Below are 21,391 nucleotides of genomic sequence, written 5' to 3' on the forward strand. Positions count from 1 at the left end.
GTTCATGCCAGTTGCCATTTCCTTGGAAGGGTTTCAAGTGAGAGAGCTTGACAATAATGTTCTAATTCTTCAAGAATTCATGTTCAGCCCATTAAGTCCATGATTCCATCATTTAAAAACGCTCCTAGTCAACCTTCATTTCCCAGCTCAGAGCCTTATAGTCATCCAATCTTGGATCACTGTCACACACCAAAACCTCATAGTGTGAGCACCAAATTGTTCTGCTAGTTGCTAATTTGAAAAAGGGAACACTAAGGACACTAAGCTAAAGAGAAATTATTCAATAAAAAGTAGTGTAAACTAAAACATTTCAAGAAATTCAATTCAGAGCACCAGCCCTGAATTCAGGAGGACCCGAGTTCAAATCTGGTCTCAGACACTTAACACTTCCTAGCTGAGTGACCCTGGGCAAGTCACTTAACCCCAGCCTCAGGGGGGGAAAAAAATTCAATTCAAATTTCTGGATCATATAGCATAGCAAGTTACAGAGAAGGTAAGTATGTTTGGACAAAATAGTGCATACACGTTGGTAGTGTACACACCTGCAGACTTCTCTTAAAGTGGTCTTAGATAAAATCCAATCTTTTAGGTAGCAAGAATTATTAGAGTGAGAATCAGAGGACCCATGAAAATTTATTTGACGTCCCTCCAGTTCTATTAAAACTAGACAGCCACCAATTAAACAGGGACCAATTTTCATGACTTCTGAGGTCCATTCCATAATTTCAATAAAAATCTTGTCAGGTAAGGATAGCTGTCACTAACCTTTTGGGGCTAATAACATGGAATATAATTATAGGTTCATCACAGTAATTATCACACAATATTAGAATGTTTCTTGTATTTATAATCAAAGAACATATCTGCCTCACATCCCCAAGATGTGTCTTTTTCCCCTCCCATACATGGGCATCATTCTATATGAAATTTTAATGTCTGACTATACTATCTATGGTAAAGGAATAGAGTTGAAGGCATGGGTGGAAAACAGATTCAATTTTTAGTCTGTAACTTAAGGTTCGAATCAGACTTAGAAAATCCCCATTCACTAGGAAATAAATGAAGTTGAACAGGAGAAACTAAGGTGAAACTATAGTTGGTACAGGACTGAAACAGGAAGGGTAAGTAAGGGAGGCAGGAAAATAGATGAAACTAATGTAATGCTTAGAAAACAAGACCAGAGTTGGGTATTTTCACATTTTATTCGCCAGTCTTTTCCTTCTTTATATCCTCGCCAACCAAAGATCAAGCCTTTCCCATAGACCCTGCCTTGGCAGCCTGGGCCCGCTGGAATTCCTGCTGCAGCTGAGCCAGGGCTTCACGTTGTTTTTCAGACTGTTTTTCCAGGTCTCGGAGCTGAGATTCGTATCGTTTACTAAAGGGAAGTAGGGAAGACCCAAAAAGATAATCATGTAGGAACTTGACAAGTTGGGGGGGAAAGCCTGGGACAACTGTACAATAGATTAGTAAACTAATGAGGGATCAATGTGATTTATTACTGGGGAGGAGAAAAGAAAGAAATGAATAAAGTTAAAGTGCATTTGACAACGAAATGGATATGAAAACCACACGGACAAAAGCTGAGAGAGTGGGGGTGGGAGGGGGATCGCACTCACATCTCCGCCGTGATGTAGTCCAGTCTCTTGCCCACAGTAGCTCGGGCCTCCCCCAGTTCCTGTTTGACCAACACTGGGCCCAGAAGCTTGAACACCACGTTGGATCCATCCAACAGAGCTAACTCCTGGGGTCAGAGAGAGAGGGTTGGGACACGCGAGCCTGGGAACTTTTCCCGGCCCGGCCCCGCCGAGCCCAGGCTCACCTCTTTCACGATGTTATTTTCTGTCAACTGCGCCTCCAGCTTCTGTCGGCTAGACATAGACTTACTCAAGTCTGGGCGAGAAGAAACGGGAAGGGAAAGTTAGAAAACTCGAACCCCTGATCCCAACAAGTCCGTCACCAGCCTCGGAGATTCGCTTTACCCGCGAAGCGCTCGCTTCCCCCACACTACGGGGCCCGGGGGCGGAGGCAGGACCCACAAACCCCGCCTCACAGAGGAGGAAAGGGGCCTGCACAAGGGGAGCGCCTCAACACCAGAGTCTAACACCTTTTATTAAGTTTTGTTCAGCCCATTCCACGCGTAGGACCCCGGCTTGGCGGCGGAGGGGCTCCTGGGGGTCTCTGCGGGATTCCCGAACATCTGGCAGCCAAGCATGCCGGCAGCCCCCGGCCCGGCTCACTCACCCTTCTGCAGCTGTTGGTACTTCTCCAATTCCCCCTGAAGCCTTTTCTGAATCACCTCGGCCATGGCGTGAGCACCCGGGAACCCTGCGAGTCACTGCGCACCGGCAGCGTGGCACTGCCCTCTCCTGAGCCCCGTGCCAGCTCAGGCACGCCTCGCTCTCTACACCCGTCTCCAATCCTTTACACCCAAGAATATCTATGCACCGTTTCTTCACTTTCCAGCAGCACTCCAGAACCCGGAAGTAAAAGGAGGACGCTGGGAAAACTAGGGGCACGTGGTAAGAGACAAGCAGGAAAAAGAAATAGGGCACGCCGGGAAATGTAGTCCCGGTATCTTTACAAGCAGGCCAGTCAACCGGAAAAACCGATACCTCAAAGATGTTCAGCGGCGGAATAACAGCCTAAAGAAAATAAAAGTTCCCGACTCTCGAAGCCCTCTCTGGCAGCCTAGTTGCAACCTTCAAGATGATTTCTTATCCTTTGCAAATACGTCACGGTCCCTGCGCCGGCGTTCAACATCGCTGCCCGCGGACACATACTTTCCCCATCATCACTTCCGGAAGACAGCCGTCCTAGATTGGTCGCTTGTCTTCGAGTTCCTCCCACGGCAACAATGACTTCCGGTGTTACCCATTGGCGGATTGTGAGAAGGGTTTCCGCGTGGTTTTGGAGGAGTTTGGGGAGCCGGGCTCATGGAAGCAGCCCCGAAACCCTCTAGCAAGGCTCAGGTCAAGACCAAGGGCAAGAAGCAGGTACGGCGGGCCCTGCCCCGGCGGGTAGCGGGAGGGACCACGGACGCCCGAGCTCCGCTTGTTTCTGGGGAACATCACTCTTGTTATCAGTCTCAGTCGGGAGATTTAAATCGCATTCGCGTCGGGCAGCCCTGTGGCAGACCACCGAAGGAAGCCTTTAGTTCCCGTCCTAGGAAATGTTTTCAGACATCAGGCCAAACTCATAACAGTTTGCAAGGTATTAGAAAACCAAATTAGTGACGTAGTCACAGATGTACTGCTATGTTAATGACAGCGCATTTAAAACATAAGTTGAAGCTGACTTTTATTTTGAAAAGGCGTCACTGTGAGAACTGTTGCTGAGCACTGGAAGGGGTTTCACTTCGGACATCCATGGTGGTTTTCACCTTCTAGTTTCAATGGTGTTGAAAATCCGTATTCACCAATTGTTGTTGCAGATGGAATTAAAGCTTGTAGCGTAGCTGGATTTTAATTCACATTAGAAGTCACTTTTTTTTCCCCTGAGGCTGGGGTTAAGTGACTTGTCCAGGGTCACACAGCTAGGAAGTGTTAAGTGTCTGAGACCAGATTTGAACTCGGGTCCTCCTGAATTCAGGGCTAGTGCTCTATCCGCTGAGCCACCTAGCTGCCTCCAGAAGTCACTTTTTAAAAATAGTTTTAAGGTGTAGTTTTGAAGTGCCCGTTGGAGAGAAAATACAGGACAGCCAAAATAATGACGTTTTAAGAGCGCTTATTGCTGGCTAAGGACTGCACCCGGAGTCAGCGAATGAGCGGTCTCAGGGCCATATTTATAGAAAGAAGAGAGACAGCCAAGTGTTTTTTGGTACATTTGTCATGATAAAGGAATTTCTATTCTAGACGGAAGGCAAAGGTTATCACACTAAGTAAGGGTGCGTTCAGGAGGGCAGCGAGACTGCATTTCTTTATGTTTATCAAGTTGTCAAGGTCTTGGGTTTTTTAGGGCAGCGCATTTGGGGGTGTGAGAATACCGTCTGTCTGAAGAGCTGGTAACAAACTTTTGACTGTGGAGTCTCAAGGTTATGTCTCTCACCCTCCAGAGGGGCGCTTTTCCACTTCAGTTCTTATTTCTTAATCTACATAGAGATCAGTTCACATTTTGTCCTAAGTGAAGTGTTAGAAAAAATTAGACAAATGAAACAAATTTTACAATTTACCCTGTTTCAGCACTTTTAAGAAGACAAACAACAAATTTGCATGACAAATAAGGAAAATAAGACAGTTTTCGAAGTTAATGCTGTTTTAGCACTTTTAAACCTTCAATGCCCGGAGTCATATCCTTTATGGACATGGTTTGGGCGCAGGGCGAGGGAGCGTCCGGTTTGCCTGGAATCTGACATAGACCTTGCTATTCCCTGCTCATAGCCACCTCTTCTCCCCTCCCAATAGCCTCTGCGATACTGGGAAGGGAAAGCTGATGAAGCCAGTCTTCTTCCATCCAGTCTCACCGCCCCTGACTCTGTCATCGTAACCAAGAGGAAAAGGGAAGATGGGACCCAGCCCAGGGGTTCCCAGGTATCTAAGAGGCCGAAACAGACACAGAGGTTTAAGTCAAAACAGAACCAGAAGAATCTGAAGTCAAAGCATAACCAGAAGCACCTGCAGTTGAAGAAGGATCTGAGGCCAAATCAGAAACAGGAGCTGAGATTGAATCACACCTTGTCTGGGGTAAGTTCTAGGTTGGGGAGGAGGGAGCCTGCATCCTCCTGGAGTCATTAGGTGAAAGTGGAAGAAACTCATTAGCAGATAGCTGGTCTACCTCTCATGCCCACTTTCTTTCTTTCTTTCTTTTCTGAGGCTGGGGTTAAGTGACTTGCCCAGGGTCACACAGCTAGGAAGTGTTAAGTGTCTGAGACCAGATTTGAACTCGGGTCCTCCTGAATTCAAGGCTGGTGCTCTATCCACTGCGCCACCTAGCTGCCCCCATGCCCACTTTCTGAGATGCTTTGATGTGAATTTTGTGAATGGAAAGGAAAGAGTAAGATCTGTTTGGAGAATTAAGACAGTAGGGCAAAATGAGAGTAAACAAAGGGGTTGGAGAAGAAAAGGAAGGAATTTGGAAAAAAGTATGAGATGACGGGATAATTAGGATAAGTTTCATTATGTCTAAATAGTTTTTCACCCAGGAAAGTTGTCTGTACCTTGGATTGCAAAGTGATATATATAAAGGTAAAGCATTGTAAGTCATAAAACCATGAGGGAGGAGAAAGGAGAGGTGGCCTCCATCTCTGATGCAAACTCCATCTCACTGCCCTTAGGCTCAGGATCCATTCCCAGGGCCAGCTCCTGTCTCAGAGAATGCTGTAAAGAAGTTCCAAAGAAGTTCTAAATTTGTTAAGGTAAGTAGGCAGGCTGGGGAGGAATGGGGTCTGAATGTCCATTATAGCTATTGTTAAGGAAGATCTGAAGTTGATTACTTTTGATCTCAATACCTTTGATTTTCCCAATCCTCATTGTCGAATCATCAGCCTTTTAGTGGATATCAGTGTTTAAAAGAAGTTGGGTTTCTCAGTCTCTGATTCTTAACCTGTGACCTTTGGTTCCATATTTCCTCAGAAGCATCCCCTCAAGTTTGTGACTGAAGACAAGCTCAAGGCAGCTACGGATGAAGAGGAAGAAACAAGTGTCCGTGCAGCCCAGGCTGAACTTTTGCTTTCTGAGGAGCCTGGGTAAGTGAGTCAAACTTGCTTAGCAACTTCTGCTTTCAGAGGTCCATAACCATAGCCCCTGCATTCTAACCTGTGTTATTATTGTCGTCATCCTCTTATCTTCTCCATCCCCTTCTCACAACCAGTATTCTGAGTTCTATTCAACCCTGTCCTAATGAACTTTTCAATGAGCCTTCATCCTTTACAGATTCTTAGAGGGAGAGGATGGGGAAGACACATCTACAATCTGCCAGGCTGACATTGCAGAAGCTGTGGACATTGCAAGTGCAGCTAAGGTGAGGTTGAAATCTGGGAAGAAATTGATGATGATGATTGTGATGATAATGATAAGATGTGATTGGATTTGGGTGGGAGGATTTCTAGGTTTGGCTGGTCTCTGTCTCTGTACTTAACACAGTGGTGCTATATGAATATTTATTCCCTTTCCCTTACTTTTCTAATATAGCATTTTGACCTGAACTTGCACCAGTTTGGACCCTATAGGCTCAATTATTCACGGACTGGAAGGTGAAGGATGTTCTCTTGTTTATATTGTGAATCTTTCTCACATAATGTTCTTTTCTAGTATAGTGCCTGGCACATAGTAGGTAATTAATAAATATTGGCTGGTCTTTCTCACCAAGGGCAGTGAGATTGACTCTCTTGCAGTCAAACTATCCTGCTATTTCTGGGTAGAGGAGAGAGTTTCAACGTATCAAAATAATTCTCTATGCATGCATTCTTTTGAACCAATATCTATGTCCTCCTCTTCTTCCTAGGGAGGGAGAAAAGGAGGAGAGGCAGAGCAGATAATATAAATTTCTGGGAACTGAGGATTCTTATCACAGGGATATACATTTCTCTTCCACCAGACACCTTGCCTTGTGTGGGCGGAGAGGTCATGTAGCCACATTTGACTGGATAACGAAGAAATTAATGTGTGAAATCAACGTCATGGAAGCTGTGAGGGACATAAGGTCAGTGGGATCCAAGGCCATCATTGAGTGGGTGGAGCTCTGACCTTATAAGAGTCTTTGAGTAGTTGGAGTCATTGACCAAGCTTGAGATCATTTTGTGGCATGGATTGTGATTTCTGATTCTAGATTCCTGCACTCTGAGACGTTGTTTGCAGTTGCCCAGAAACGCTGGCTCCATATTTATGATAACCAAGGGATTGAGCTCCACTGTGTTCGAAGATGTGACCGGATCACTCGACTTGAGTTCCTGCCCTTCCACTTCCTGTTGGCTACAGCTGTGAGAATTTTTCATTGATTAACATTGTGAAATCACATCTCCGTCTTTGGAGCAGGATGTTTGACAGAGTGTGGTTTGGTGGCAGGGTCCTTGGCGGGGGGGAGGAGAGGAGGCCTTAGTTGTGACCTTCTGTCTCATTTATTCCCTTTTACAGTCAGAGACGGGGTTCCTTACCTACTTGGATGTGTCTGTCGGCAAGATTGTAGCATCCCTGGCAGCTCGGGCTGGGCGTCTGGATGTGATGACCCAGAATCCCTATAATGCCATCATCCATCTTGGCCACAGCAATGGTTGGTGACCATTTTCTGTTTTGTGTTCTATGCCTGGCCATTCAAATGTTCAAATCTGCACACATACCTTAGATCATTTAGTTTAGCCTCCTTGTTCTACAGATGAGCACTTTGAGAGCTAGGGAGGGTGGGTGATTTTCTGTTTCTGAAGGTCACCTCACAAAGGCAGGAAGACCAATCACATTCTTTCATCCCTATCCAGCGGTCTTTTTACTTCACTCGCTTAATTTTCTCCCAGGTCATAACCTTGTGGCTTCTCACATTTCCTTTTTGTTTCCCATGAGCATTTTCACCTCAGGCTACAGGCATAATGACCCCTCTTATGCCCTTACCTTACTTTTTAAGTCTAATCCCTGTGAGGTTATCTGGCCTCTGTTTCCTCTGACATTTTACTTCCTGACCCCCAGGCACTGTGTCCCTCTGGTGTCCAGCTGTGAAAGAGCCACTGGTTAAGATTCTTTGTCACCGTGGTGGGGTTCGTTCCGTGGCAGTGGATTCCTCTGGCATGTGAGTCACTGGATGCTAAAGTTCAGGAACCTGAGATTTTGGCTTGAATAGGACTAGGAATAAAGGGGAAGGTGGGTTATCTTTTACTTTAAAAGTAAATTATCATTCTTAGATGATTTTTTTTTTTTGTACTTCTTAGAGGGCACTGTTATGAATATTTGTGATAGTTGTGGGGGAGGGGGGAAACGACTTCTTCCATGGTAATAATTGCCCTTTTTTCATCTAATTGTGGAGTACCTCAAGACCCAGTCCTGGTCCTTCTATTTGTGTTTATCTTAACTCCAGGCTTAGCACAGTGCCTGGCAGAGAGTAGATGCTTAATAAATGCTTATTCATTGATTAGTACATTTAAAAATGTTTTCATTGTCCTTCAAAAAAATTTTTCAAATTGCTATTTTTGCTTTTATGCCACTTACATTTCCTGTTCTATTCCTCGTGTATCTCCCTGTGTAGGGCATTCTTTTAAAACAAAAAATGAAAGGAAAAAAAGTTTGACATCTGTAATATTCTGTATTTCATATCTATAATTTATAATCCTTTGTCTCTGAAGGGGTAAAGGAAGTTATTGATGTCACATTTCTCGATTGTTTTAAATTTTTTTTCTAGTAGTTGTTGTGTATAGTTTTTAGTTGTTACTACAAAAATTCTGCTATACATATTCCAGTAGTCTTTTTATTATTGATTATGTATACACACACATATATACCTGTATACATATATGGAATCTCTAGGTGTGGGAGCTATGGACAATTTAGTCTTTTTTTTTTTTTTCTTCATAACTCCAAACTATTCTCCAGAATGGTTATATCAATTCATAGATCCAACAATAATGCTTTTATGTTGCTGACTTTCCACAGCCCCTCCAACTAATCCCTTCTTTTGTTGTCTTTTATTTCCAAAATATACCTAGATAAATTTTTTCAAATTGTAAAATCTTGTGTTCAAGTTTTTTCCCCATCTTCCCTCTACCCCCTTTCCTGGGTGGCAAGTAATCCAATATGTGTTAAACACATGCATTTCTTTTATACATATTTCCACAATTATTATGCTGCAGAAGGAAAATCAGATAAAAAAGGGAAAAAAAATTAGAAAAACAAAATGTAAGCAAATAACTAAAAATATTATGTTTATAATCTATACCCAGTCTCCACAGTCCTGTCTCTGGGTGCAGATGGCTTCCTTTATCACAAGACAATTGGAACTGGGCTGTGAAAAGAGCTATATCTTTTTTTTTTTTTTTTTTTTTTTTTTTAATTTTATAATTATAACATTTTTTTGACAGTACATATGCATGGGTAATTTTTTACAACATTATCCCTTGCACTTACTTCTATTCAGATTTTTTCCCTTCCTCCCCCAACCCCCTCCCCCAGATGGCAAGCAGTCTTATATATGTTAAATATATTACAGTATATTCTAGATACAATATATGTGTGTAGAACCGAATTTTTTGTTGCACAGGAAGAATTGGATTCAGAAGGTAAAAATAACAGTTTACACTCATTTCCCAGTGTTCCTTTTCTGGATGTAGTTGGTTCTGTCCATCATTAATCAATTGGAATTGGATTAGCTCTTCTCTATGTTGAAGAAATCCACTTCCATCAGCATACATCCTCGTACAGTATCATTGTTGAAGTGTATAAATGATCTTCTGGTTCTGCTTGTTTCACTCAGCATCAGTTGATGTAAGTCTCTCCAAGCCTCTCTGTATTTCTCCTGTTGGTCATTTCTTATAGAACAATAATATTCCATAACATTCATATACCATAGTTTACCCAACCATTCTCCAATTGATGGACATCCATTCATCTTCCAGCTTCTAGCCACTATGAAAAGGGCTGCCACAAACATTTTGGCACATACAGGTCCCTTTCCCTTCTTTAGTATTTCCTTGGGATATAAGCCCAGTAGTAGTATGGCTGGGTCAAAGGGTATGCACATTTTGATAACTTTTTGGGCATAATTCCAGATTGAAAGAGCTATATCTTAAAACTGTTCATCACATAATCTTGTTGTGTTCTCTTAGTTCTACTCACTTCACTTAATATCAGTTCATGTAAGTCTCACCAGGCCTCTCTAAAATCATCCTGCTGATCATTTCTTATAGAACAATAATATTCCATAACATTCATATACCATAACTTATTCAGCCATTCCCCAATTGATAGGTATCCACTCAGTTTATAGCTTCTTGTCACTATAAAAAGGGCTGCTAAAAAACATTTTTTCACATGTGATCAGAAATACTTTAATACAAAGATTTTTTTTTTTTTTTTGGCCAGTTGACTTTTTCCCTGTCTCAAGTCTCTCCTCATTCCAATAGGTCTCATCATGTCACCTCCCCTTCAATAAACTCCAGGGGCTTCCCATTGTTTCCAGGATCAAATACACAAACTCTGTAGCATTCATATCACTTTATAGCCTTTTACTTTTCCAGCCTTTTTGCACCTTATTCACTGGCACTTATTCTTTACTAAAGTAATGCTGGCCTCCTGGCTATTCCATGAACAATTCCCTCCATTTCTGGACTTTGAGCATTTGAACAATAGAAAGGCAATACACCAATGTGGAAGATGTTTTGGTGGGTTATGCATATTTGTTATGAAATTTTTAGTGTTCATTTGGGGAAAGGTACAATGGGATTGATTCATGCTTATTAAAATAATTTTAGAAAAGAAATTTTTACATGCATTTTGCCTTCCCCTCCCTCCCAATTTATTTAAAGAAACAGAATAAGAAAAAAGAAAAACAAAAGGAATACAAAATAAAATGAAACAAAAGAAAAGAAAACATTGTCATGTGCCCAGTGGGACATCAGGGAGGATTCAGAATATATAACAAGTACCAGTTCAAGAAAGTATTTGTATATTTATTGAAGAAATTATATTCACGAGTGTCCATCTTTTCTTTCCTTCCTTTTCAATTGTTCTTTTGTTCTCCTTTTTTACTTTATCCTTTTTTTCCCCCCTCTTATCCCCAACCCCCAAGCTGGCTATCCTATACTTTCCTTTACATCCTATGAGAAAGGATATATTTATATATAGATACACAACACACACACACACACACACACACACACACACACACACACACACATATATCTTTCCTATTCCTGCTGACTCTTTAATATTTTTTTTTTCCCTCTCCCTTTGCTTCCCTGTCCACCCATCTTACCCTCTTGTTCCTTCCTTCCTCCCTCCCTCCCTTCCTCCTTCCTTCTTTCCCTCCCTCCTTCCCTCCCTCTTTCCCTCCCTTCCTCTCTCTGAGGCGATTGGGGTCAAATGACTTGCCCATGGTCATACCTAGGAAGTGTTAAGTATCAGAGATCAAATTTGAAGTCCTTCTGACTTAAGGGCTGCTCTATCCATTGTCCCCTTATTTCTTTATAGATTTTGGAGAGTGCTATACCCTTCATGGTATACATGTTATATTGCCTATTTAACCCATTCCTGATATGAGTTGGTTTTCACAACTACAAGCCCTTCTTCCCTCTCTAATGCTCTATTCTTCCTCTGCACACCTCATCTATATGATATAATTGCTATTTTTTCCTTAACTCTGCCCCAATTTTTCTTTTGAGCTGTTTTGTTGTTATCAGTCTTAAAACATATGCTATAAATTTCCCACGTAAAAAAAAACCAAACAACTTATCCAAGTTGTTGTGTTCTTTGAAATTGATCTTTGATATTGACTTTTATATGTTATATTTTCTCTCAAGTTCAGGTCTGAAAGTCTGAAAAATCTGCAAGTTCATTGAATGTCAGGTTTTGCTTCTTCAATATTATAGATAATTTTTCTGGATATGATATTTTTTGGCTGCAGGCCTAGTTCTTTTGATGGTAGGTAGATATGATTCCAGGAACTGCTCTTTTATTGTGGCTGCTGATAAGTCCTATACAATTCTAATTGCAGCTCCAGCATATTTGAATTTTTTTTCTTATTGCAAAATGTTCTGTATTTTATAATTATATATATAAGAAAATAGGGGTTTCAAAATTTGACAATAATGTTCTTAGTGTTTTCCACAAAGGATCTCTTTGAGGTTGTGATCTGGTAGATTTTTCCTATTTTTACTTTCCCTTGTGTTATGTCATTCCTGAACAATTTTCTTGGATTATTTCTTACATTAGTGTGACAGGTCCTTTTTTTTGGTCACAACTTTCAGGCAGTCCAATTCTAATATTTTCTCTTCTTGATCTATTTTCAGATCTGTTGTTTTTCTTATAAGATGTTTCACATTCTGTTCTATTTTTTAATTCTTTATAATCTGTTGTTATTTTTTGGTCTCATAGCTTCACTGGCTTTTCCTTGTCCAGTTCTAATTTTCAAAGAGTTATTTTCATCTGTATTTCCTTTTCTACTTGGTGGTTAACCTTTTTTTTTCTCAAAATTTTTCTTGGCTTTTTTTATTATTGTTTTTCCTCAATGTCTCTCATTTGATCATTCATGTATGTATGTATGTATGTATGTATGTATGTATGTATTTATTTATTTATTTATTGGTCTATAAATTCTTTCTGGCCAGGGAGCCGTTTTATGTTTCTCAATGGGGTAGAAGCAATTTTTACTTTAGCGGGGCAGTTAGGTGGCTCAGTGGATAGAGCACCAGTCCTGAATTCAGGAGGACCTGAATTCAAATCTGGAATTAGATACTTAACACTTCCTAGCTGTGTGACCCTGGGCAAGTCACTTAACCCCAGCCTCAAAAAAAAAAGGAAAAAAAATTTTTTTTACTTTAACATCCTTCTCTGAAAATGTTTCTTATGTTTGCTAGCTTTTTTTTTTTTTTTTTTTAAATAAGATATATTGGCATAAGCACTTGTAATCCTGGAGGAGGCAGGGGGGAAGAGAAATGGTGCTTCTGACTTCACCTCAGCTCTCTCCTCTGACCAGGAATCCCAAACCAAGAACTCCATTGCCTAGTAAGTGCCCACAGCCTGCAAAATCTCTGCCCCATTGTCTCTGCACTCACAGGGTGCTAGTTCCTTCTTGCCCAGGGCTGTTTCCCACAGCATAGTTGGGCCTGGCATTCCTAATCAGCCGAGGTTCCCTTAATCTTCTCAAATTTAGACTGGGATTACACAAGCTGTCCCAGAGGTGAAAGTCTATGGTAACTGCTGGGGTTCCAGCCACACCCAAGCTAGTCTGAGGGCTCCTTACTGGTGTTTCTATGGAGCTAGCCTAGAGTGTTTGCACTTCACATGGGTTAATCTCAGCTCCAGCTCTTTATTCAATCTTCTTTGGTTATATCTGGAGGACTCCTGTCCTACCCCCATATCTGTTTGCCCTTAAACACAAATGTGTTCTATTTATGGAGGAAATCCGAAGAGCTTGAAATTTACCAAGTCTATTTCTCCATCTACCCAGAATTCCATGCATCCCCTCCCCATTTTGCCTTCTTAAATTCATTTTAGCACTTGTTCTGTTAAAACAGGAAAAAAGAATAACCCCTTACTAGAGGATAGTTTGAGAGATTGGCAGGATCCAATGAAGGTTTTTTTTGTTTTGTTTTGTTTTAAGATGGGGAGAGCTAGGCATATTTGTAGGCTACAAGGATTAATTGGAGTTAAGGACAGTGATGATAAAAAAGAGCTTGATGGAGAAGATAATAGGGAATGAGATCAATTCCAGGAGATGCATTAGCTTAGGTGAGAAGGTTCACAAAGAATGGGAGCTATCAGTTTTAGCAGATAAAGAATGAATGTCCTGGTGAATGGCTCTGTTTTCTGAGAAAAATATTAAACGAGGTCTCTGCTAGTGGGAAAGAAGGCAGAGATGGTTTGGGAGGTGTTAGGAGAAATAAAAGGTTTAGGACAGCTATGGTGGTAAGATAAAGAGTCACTTAAAATGGAGGAGTAACTTGAGTTGCTTCATTCCTGGCCTCCTTGAGATTAGATAATAAATTTATAGCCCATGCATTCAGCTTTCCTCTACCTCAGCTCCAGCTAAGGGTGGAGTATAGGAAAATACATTAACATGAAAACCACTTTGTCTTATGGAGGAGTAATTACAAGTATTGCATTTTGCAAAACTAGGAGCCAAACTAGGAAGTTGAAGGCAGGAAATTTTGCCTTAGTGTCAGGAATCACTTTCTAAAAGTGAATACTGCTTCAGAAGTAGAATAGGCCTAGGTGGGAAGAAGAGTGTTGGCTCTCATTTCTAGATTTTTAAGCAGGGACTGGATGACCACTTAGCTTATATGTAATAATAGGGTTTCTTTTTGGGCCCTCAGTGGTTATGAAGTTACTTCTAACTCTAAAATTCCATTACTATTAAAGTCTCAGATTAATATTTGATTCCTTTATAGTTTTTCAAACTTTAAACCCTGGGAAAACCAATCAGCACATCTAAAAAAATCTGGAACTATATGCAGTGTTCCAACTCCCACTCAATTCTGCAAAGCAGTTGGGGAAGATGTCTTCTCATAGCTTTACTCTGGGTCTATGCTTGTCTTTTGTAAATGTTTTAAAATTGCTTTATTTTTTAAAGTTTGTATTTTCACTTCTCCCTTACATCTCCCCTTTTTTCCTACACTGAGAAAAGGAAAACCAAAACCCATCACGAACTTGTAGAGTAAAGCAAAACAAATTTCTTTTTTAATCACTGTCCCCCCACTCTCACCCAGAAGGAACTTGTAATTCTTTATTCTGGTTAATTATCTATTTCATCAGTCATGTAGAATTATAGTTATTCATTGTATGATTCATCAAAATTCCTTTTAGAGTATTTTTGTCTTTACAGTGTCATTCTTAAAAATTGTTCTTGCCTTGTTCATATACATCTTGCTAGATTTTTCTGAAATACTTCATTTCTTATAGCACAATAGAATTCAGTAATATTTATATAATATATTCAGTCATTCCCTATTTGATAGGCATTCTCTTAGTTGCCAATTCTTTGTCACAAAAAAAGATCTGCTATAAATATTTTCGTACACATGGATCCTTTTTCACTTCAGTCTGGGCATATACCTAGAAAGAATATTTGTTCTTTGTAATTTTGCATCTCTCACTTACATAAACTGATGCTGAGTGAAACGAGCAGAACCAGAAGATCATTATACACTTCAACAATGATACTGTACGAGGATGTATGCTGATGGAAGTGGATTTCTTCAACATAGAGAAGAGCTAATCCAATTCCAATTGATTAATGATGGAAAGAACCAGCTACATCCAGAAAAGGAACAATGGGAAATGAATGTAAACTGTTATTTTTACCTTCTGAATCCAATTCTTCCTGTGCAACAAAAAATTCGGTTCTACACACATATATTGTATCTAAATTATACTGTAATATATTTAACATATATAAGACTGCTTGCCATCTGGGGGAGGGGTTTGGGGGAGGAAGGGAAAAAATCTGAATAGAAGTAAGTGCAAGGGATAATGTTGTAAAAAAGTACCCATGCATATGTACTGTCAAAAAAGGTTATAATTATAAAATAAAATTAAAAAAAAAAAAAAAAATTTTGCATCTCTCACTTTTAATTGTTTTGTGGTTGATTCCACTTAGAGCACATTGTTGTAAACAATGTATGTATTTTTTCCTTGGTTCTGCTTACTTTACCACTTTCAGTTCATGGAAGTGTTGCTATGATTCTCTGCATTTATTATCCCTATTTTCTTATAGCACTGAAATATTTTGCTAAAACAAACTATAGTTTGTTTAGCCATTCCCCAGTCGTTGTTTGCAATTCTTCAGTCTCATAGAAATATTTTGCTATACTAATAGTGGAATCTCATAATTCCTTCCAAAATGATTGTACTATTTGAAGCTCTGCTAACTGCATTAATTTGCCCATCTTTCCACAATCTCCATATTGACTATTTTTCCTTTTAGTCATCTTTGTCAGTTTGCTGTGTATGGCCTGCATCCCAAAGAAATCATAAAAAAAAGGGACAAGGACCCACATGTGCAAAAATGTTTTTGTAGCAGCCCTTTTAGTAGTGGCAAGAAACTGGAAATTGAGTGGATACTTATCAATTGGAGAGTGGCTGAATAAGTTATGGTATATTAATATTATTGTTCTATAAGAAATGATCAATAGGATGATTTCAGAGAAAGAGATTTACATGAACTGATGCTAAGTGAAATGAGCAGTACCAAGAGAATATTGTGCACAGCAACAAGAAGATTATGTGATGATCAATTGTGATAGACTTGACTTTTCAACAGTTCAGACCAATTCCAATGGATTTCTGATGGAGAAAGTCATCTGCATTCAGAGAGATTACCATGGGGACTGAATGTGGATCACAGTATAGTATTTTCACCTTTTATTGTTGTTGTTTGCTTGCTTGTTTTTTAAATCTGATTTTTCTTGTACAGTTTGATAAATGTGGAAATATGTTTAGAAGAATTGCACATGTTTAACATATATTGTATTTCTTGCCATTTAGGTGAGGGAGTTAGGGGGAAGAGAGGGAGAAAAAATTTGGAACACAAGGTTTTGAAGGGTAAATGTTGAAAATTCTGCATATGTTTTGAAAAAGTAAAAAGCTTTTAAAAAAATTTTTTTAAAAGAAAATTAATCTTTTGGGATGTTTTAATTTGCACTTCTCTTTTGGCCTATTCTAGTTTCCATTTGAGAACTTATGTATCTTTGGAGACCACATGTATTTTAGGAAAATATTATCTTAAATCTTAGGAAAACATTAGGTTTTTGGTTGTATATTCCTGTTGTCTATAGATTTTGAATACCAAGTTCTATTCAGATAAATCTGATAAAAAAATTTTTTTTTTCCCCAGAACTTTTTCTTATCCTAGATGTTTTAATTTTGTTTGTGCAGAAGCTTTTTAGTTTCAATCAACATGATCTATTTTATCTTTTTAATTGTCTTCTTTTTTTGTTTGGCTCTAAATACCTCATGTCCTATAGCCATGAATGATATGTTTTTCTTTCTTAGTTTTTCATTGATCTTAATATTCAAATTAAATGTCCATTTTAAATTTATGTCTGCCAGACTGCTTCCTTTTCAGTCTTCAAAGCAGTTATTAGCCAATAGGGATTTCTTTCCTGAGTAATTTGTGTTTTTAGGTTTATTGAATGGTGAGTAATTGCAAACTGACCAAACTTAAATTTTTATATTTGTCCCACCAGGAACTTTTTAGTAACCCTTGAATGCTTTGTGTCTATAATAAATTCTTACCTCTTGGGGCATTGTTCAGTAATAATAGTTTATGCTTCTAGAGTACTTCTAAGTTTTACTGAGGTGGTGCCCTAAGGGAACTCACACAATTACTCCATTTTGTAGACTACATAATTGAGAACTATAAGAAGTTAAGAGACTTGCTCAAGGTCACATACTTAGTAAGTTTGAAAGCCATTCTAGAGAAGAATGAATAGGAGAGTACACACTAGGAATAATAAGGGACTGCTACCTCATACCTGCCTCAAACTTCTTTTCTATCTCTTAGAGCAGCCTAATACAGTTCTGGGCACATAAATGAATGCTCAGTAAATATTGATTGGTTCTTCCAGGTACATGGCAACATCTGGTCTGGACCACCAGGTGAAGATCTTTGACCTTCGAGGAAAATTCCAGCCTCTGACATCCCGGGCTCTGCCACAGGGAGCTGGCCATTTGGCATTCTCACAGCGAGGGCTATTGGCTGGAGGCATGGGGGATGTGGTGAATATATGGCGGGCACAGGGGCAAGGGAGCTTTCTCTCCCTTGACCAGCCGTATCTGACCCATCGTCTCCCTGGCCATGTCCATGGCCTTCAGTTTTGCCCCTTTGAGGATGTGCTAGGGGCAGGCCACAGCAGAGGCTTCTCTAGCATTCTGGTACCTGGTAAGCTGGGGATCAGTTGAAGAATAAGGCCATAGCACAAGCATCATTATTAGTTTGCTGATGCTCAGTGAGCAGGAGGAATAGGAAGTTATAAGAGAGAATAAGACAAAGGACACAATGTAAACATCACTAGCATGTTGGTTCCCTGATTATTTACTAATACTAATTATGGGAAGCTTTGCTTTAGAGCGTTGTAAAGTTTATAAAATTCTTTGCATGTATTAACTTATTTTATCCTCATAACAACCTTGGGAGGGAGTTGATGTTATTATCCCTATTTTACAAAGGAAGAAAGGTTGAGTGATTTCCTTAGGATCACACAGCCAATAAGTTACATATGTATGTATTTTCCTGACCCCAGGTATTTCATTCTATTTACTGCTACCCAATTGCTTGAAAATAAGCTTAAATATGGGCGATTAGGAGAGCAGGAGAATAAGAGGAACACTATAAACATCAGCATCCTGCTGGTGCCCTGTGATTTAGGAGACCATAAGTAAGCAACAATGGCTTTGGAGACAGTAAAGAAGAATGAATAGGAGGGCATAGGGATAAGAGTGGATTCTGGAGGAGAGAGGGGAGATGGAATCGGGGGAAGATCTGTACCTAAAATTGTATTCCCTCACTTCCTAGGGGCTGGGGAACCCAATTTTGATGGACTCGAGAGCAACCCCTATAGGAGCCATAAACAGCGTCAGGAATGGGAAGTGAAAGCTCTCTTGGAGAAAGTAAGTGCCTAGCTGTGTTTTGGGGCTCTCCTAAGATGAATGTGGCAGGTGAGAGAGATGGAGGGGAAGGGAAAAGGGAAAAAGTAGAGGCTGTTGTGAGGATGCACACATTTCTGTGTAGGAGGTCAGGTGGGTCCTGGAATGTGTCAGGATGAGAGGTGTATATGTGTTGAGGACCATAAAGAAGGGTCAGGCTTGTTAATTCCTATAGGTGAGACTTTGCCCTCTTTATAATCTGATCCTTCCTCCTGTGCCTTTTCCATAATAGCCTGTGATAGTACTTTTTCCTCTTCTTTTTCTTCATGACACCCATAGATCCCAGCAGAACTGATTGATCTGGATCCGAGGAATCTGGGTGAAATTGATGTCATCTCTTTGGAGCAGAAGAAGAAGGAACAAATAGAGCGATTGGTGAGAACATTACATTCTATATACCTTCCTCTTTCCCCCTGCCCCTATATGATCAATCCCAAATCCTTCTTAGAGAAGCAGTTAGGTTAGATATGTTAGAAAATTTACTGCATTTGGAGTCAGAAGACTTCAGCACAAAACCTGACTCTTCCCCCAAGATCCTTGTGACCTTGAGGAAGACATTTTCCATCTCTAGACATTATCTGTAAAGGTAGACAGAACCAGAAAGTGGTAGATGCCAAGAGGCCAGTCTTGTAACCTTCATTCTCCCATCTCTTTAAAAGAAGAGAAAAATGGATGGTCCCTGAACCACCCAGAGCCTCATCTAAATCAGGGATTATCTCTGTGTCTGGGGCAAAAATATTGCTGGTTCCCTATACATAAGCCTTTGTAGAGAAATGGCCTTGTCTCATCAGGAATGTCCAGAAAGTAAATTCTGTTGTTTCACAAACCAACCACTTCTTTCCTCAGGGGTTCGACCCTGAAGCTAAGGCTCCCTTCCAGCCAAAGCAGAAAAAGAAGGGACGGAGCTCAACAGCAAACTTGGTGAAGAGGAAGACTAAGGTTAAAGACCAGAAACAGAGGGTAAGAGGAACTGGGGACACAAAAGGGGGAGGGAAGAATGAAAGAAAACAGAGAAGCATCTTATAGGATGCAGGCTCTCCTACTCATCAAACTATTCCAGCTTTTCTCCTATACTTTGCTGTCTTTCCTTTTAGGAGAAGGTTAGGCAGAGCCAGCAGCAGCAAGATCAACAACAGAAAAAGAAGAAGAAGAAACTAACCCCTCCCCTATCTACTGGACCTCTGCCTTCTGCTCTGGATCGATTTAAACGCTGATGAAAGCCCAGATTCCTGATCTTGTATATTGCTACAGACTTGGAACTTTCTTTGTGCACCCTTGCCCAAGAGATTGGACATCTGAGTTATGGAGTGAGGAATGTATTAAATAAAAACTTAGGATTTTTATATAATACTTTGTATGAGGTTATCCATTCTTTGCCAGAGAAGCAGCGTTGTTATTTGACTAACCTGGTTTTCTCCAAGTCAGAACCTGTTTTTTTCTTTTAAGCCTCGAGAAAGTGTCATCATATTCCCCATTTTCTCTTTTTTTTCTTTTTTTTTTTTTTTGAAGAGGTGGGAGAATGAAGGTGTCCAGGGAGTACAGATAGTCCTCTTGGCATCTTCTATCTCTTTCTAGTGATGGCTATCACTGTAGGGAAAAATGTTAACGTCCTCAAAGCTGTTTACCTTTATAGATGTTGTTTAGAGATGGAAACATATTGATTTTTTTACCTTCTTTGAAAGAAGAAGCAGAAGAAATTTCCCATTTTAGAATCACAACTTAATAGTTTCTAGAGCTCATAAATCATAGAATTTGAATCAGAACATATATGAGACAACAGTCTAACAGCCTTTTCACCTATACCTAAATTAATTCTTTCTAAGCATACTTGAAATTCTTCCAGTGAGGGGAGCCACTGGAACTAACATTCTAATTAAATAGCTCTACTTCAGTTTTTCCTTACACTCTTAAACCTGTCTGTAAGTGGTCTGACAGACTAAGTGAACAGTTCTTGGGAAATAGATTTAAGGCCCTAGATACATATTAGTAATTACTTTTATTCTACAGTCTTACCATGTATGTAAAACCCTCTAGCACTTTTGCAGTTTGAACCCAAATCCTGCTAAGTAAATTGCTTTGTCTAGTTAACAAAGGCAGATATAGGGAAAAACTTTTAAATCTTCAAAGCTGTCTAGTAGTGGAAGCAGGATGCTTGGAGTGGTAGTGGGTAAGTTCCCCTCTCTGGAAGTCATCCAAGAAGAGGCTAGATAACCATGTTAGGAATCTTGTAGTGGGACTTTTGTTCTTTCAGACATTTTTTTGGGAAGGATTCCCAGGACCAGTTGTGGACTAGAACTCAGGGGCCCAGTCCTGCTGTAGCATTGAAATAACTGTTCTCTGTACTTCCTATCTAGGGAGGCAGGAACTGACCCAAGTATGTGCCCTATCCATGGGAGGAAACTAAAGCTGGAAGTAAATAGATCATTTTTGAAAACCAGACACTTAATTAGTCATGGCTCTGGAACTAGAGGGTATCTCAGTTGACATGTAATCCAACCCTTTCTATTTTAAAGATGTTGATACCAAGACTCAAGGAGGTGAAATAATTTGGTTCAGCCACTAGCTGGCATAGAGAATGTGTGTTGAAGCCAAGTTAATTAGAGTCCTGCCCCATACACTAGCTGTCATGATCTTACAAATGGGGATGACAGTCACACCTTCTTCACAGGGTTGTTGTGACTACTGAATGAAATTAAAATGTTACATAAATAAATGCAAGCCATTATTCTTTATCCAAGACCAGGAAGGCAGTAAACAAACTCAAAAAAGTATATAGAAAAATAAGACACATATAACATGTGATAAACAATCTATATATTGCCTCCAAGTTCTATCCTGTTTTCTGGATCTGATCTCTGGGCCAAACAGTTTAAATTGATCCCTATCTGTTTTTTCCTCAACCATCTAATTTTTTCCCCTCAGTTGATTTTCCAATGGCAAAGGGACATCTTAGCTTCATCTTTTTGTTAGACCCTCACAGACCTGCTTTCAATCCAACTGATGTGATTCGCAGGGTGAAGCACAATTGAACTAAATTACAGATTGACAGCTTTCTAATTTTGGACACCACTCATTGCACTCTAAGATCATATTAGTTTTCATTAGTTAGATGACATTAG

General features: G+C 40.0%; 2 protein-coding genes across 2 annotated transcripts; one reads left to right on the plus strand and one right to left on the minus strand.

The window, feature by feature from the left end:
• Positions 1 to 1,183: 1,183 nt before the first annotated feature.
• Positions 1,184 to 2,380, minus strand: PFDN6 (prefoldin subunit 6). The gene is made up of 4 exons (XM_074311407.1): positions 2,242 to 2,380; positions 1,820 to 1,890; positions 1,617 to 1,741; positions 1,184 to 1,375 (listed from the first exon to the last, which is right to left on the minus strand). Exons 1-4 carry the CDS (start codon positions 2,303 to 2,305, stop codon positions 1,246 to 1,248), a joined length of 390 nt encoding a protein of 129 aa, XP_074167508.1. The 5' UTR covers positions 2,306 to 2,380; the 3' UTR covers positions 1,184 to 1,245.
• A 472-nt stretch (positions 2,381 to 2,852) lies between these two features.
• On the plus strand, positions 2,853 to 19,620 carry WDR46 (WD repeat domain 46). Its single transcript, XM_074311398.1, has 15 exons — positions 2,853 to 2,993; positions 4,401 to 4,679; positions 5,270 to 5,350; positions 5,568 to 5,680; positions 5,868 to 5,955; positions 6,126 to 6,187; positions 6,532 to 6,636; positions 6,763 to 6,913; positions 7,068 to 7,203; positions 7,611 to 7,710; positions 17,195 to 17,508; positions 18,142 to 18,236; positions 18,552 to 18,647; positions 19,119 to 19,232; positions 19,367 to 19,620. The coding sequence occupies exons 1-15, from the start codon at positions 2,934 to 2,936 to the stop codon at positions 19,484 to 19,486; spliced, it is 1,914 nt and encodes a 637-aa protein (XP_074167499.1). The 5' UTR covers positions 2,853 to 2,933; the 3' UTR covers positions 19,487 to 19,620.
• The last annotated feature ends 1,771 nt before the right edge of the window (positions 19,621 to 21,391 follow it).

Source organism: Sminthopsis crassicaudata, chromosome 4 (genome assembly GCF_048593235.1).
Source record: "Sminthopsis crassicaudata isolate SCR6 chromosome 4, ASM4859323v1, whole genome shotgun sequence".
In the NCBI taxonomy this organism is placed as follows: domain Eukaryota; kingdom Metazoa; phylum Chordata; class Mammalia; order Dasyuromorphia; family Dasyuridae; genus Sminthopsis; species Sminthopsis crassicaudata.

Bases quoted from the DNA above. Each gene is read 5' to 3' on its own strand.
- PFDN6 (XM_074311407.1), bottom strand. From the start codon at position 2,305: ATGGCCGAGGTGATTCAGAAAAGGCTTCAGGGGGAATTGGAGAAGTAC. The intron at 1,891-2,241 runs GTGAGTGAGCCG...CTTCTCGCCCAG, and splicing joins GTACCAACAGCTGCAGAAGG to ACTTGAGTAAGTCTATGTCT. The intron at 1,742-1,819 runs GTGAGCCTGGGC...CTCTGACCCCAG, and splicing joins AAAATAACATCGTGAAAGAG to GAGTTAGCTCTGTTGGATGG.
- WDR46 (XM_074311398.1), top strand. From the start codon at position 2,934: ATGGAAGCAGCCCCGAAACCCTCTAGCAAGGCTCAGGTCAAGACCAAG. The intron at 6,188-6,531 runs GTGAAGGATGTT...CTCTTCCACCAG, and splicing joins AATTATTCACGGACTGGAAG to ACACCTTGCCTTGTGTGGGC. The intron at 6,914-7,067 runs GTGAGAATTTTT...TCCCTTTTACAG, and splicing joins ACTTCCTGTTGGCTACAGCT to TCAGAGACGGGGTTCCTTAC.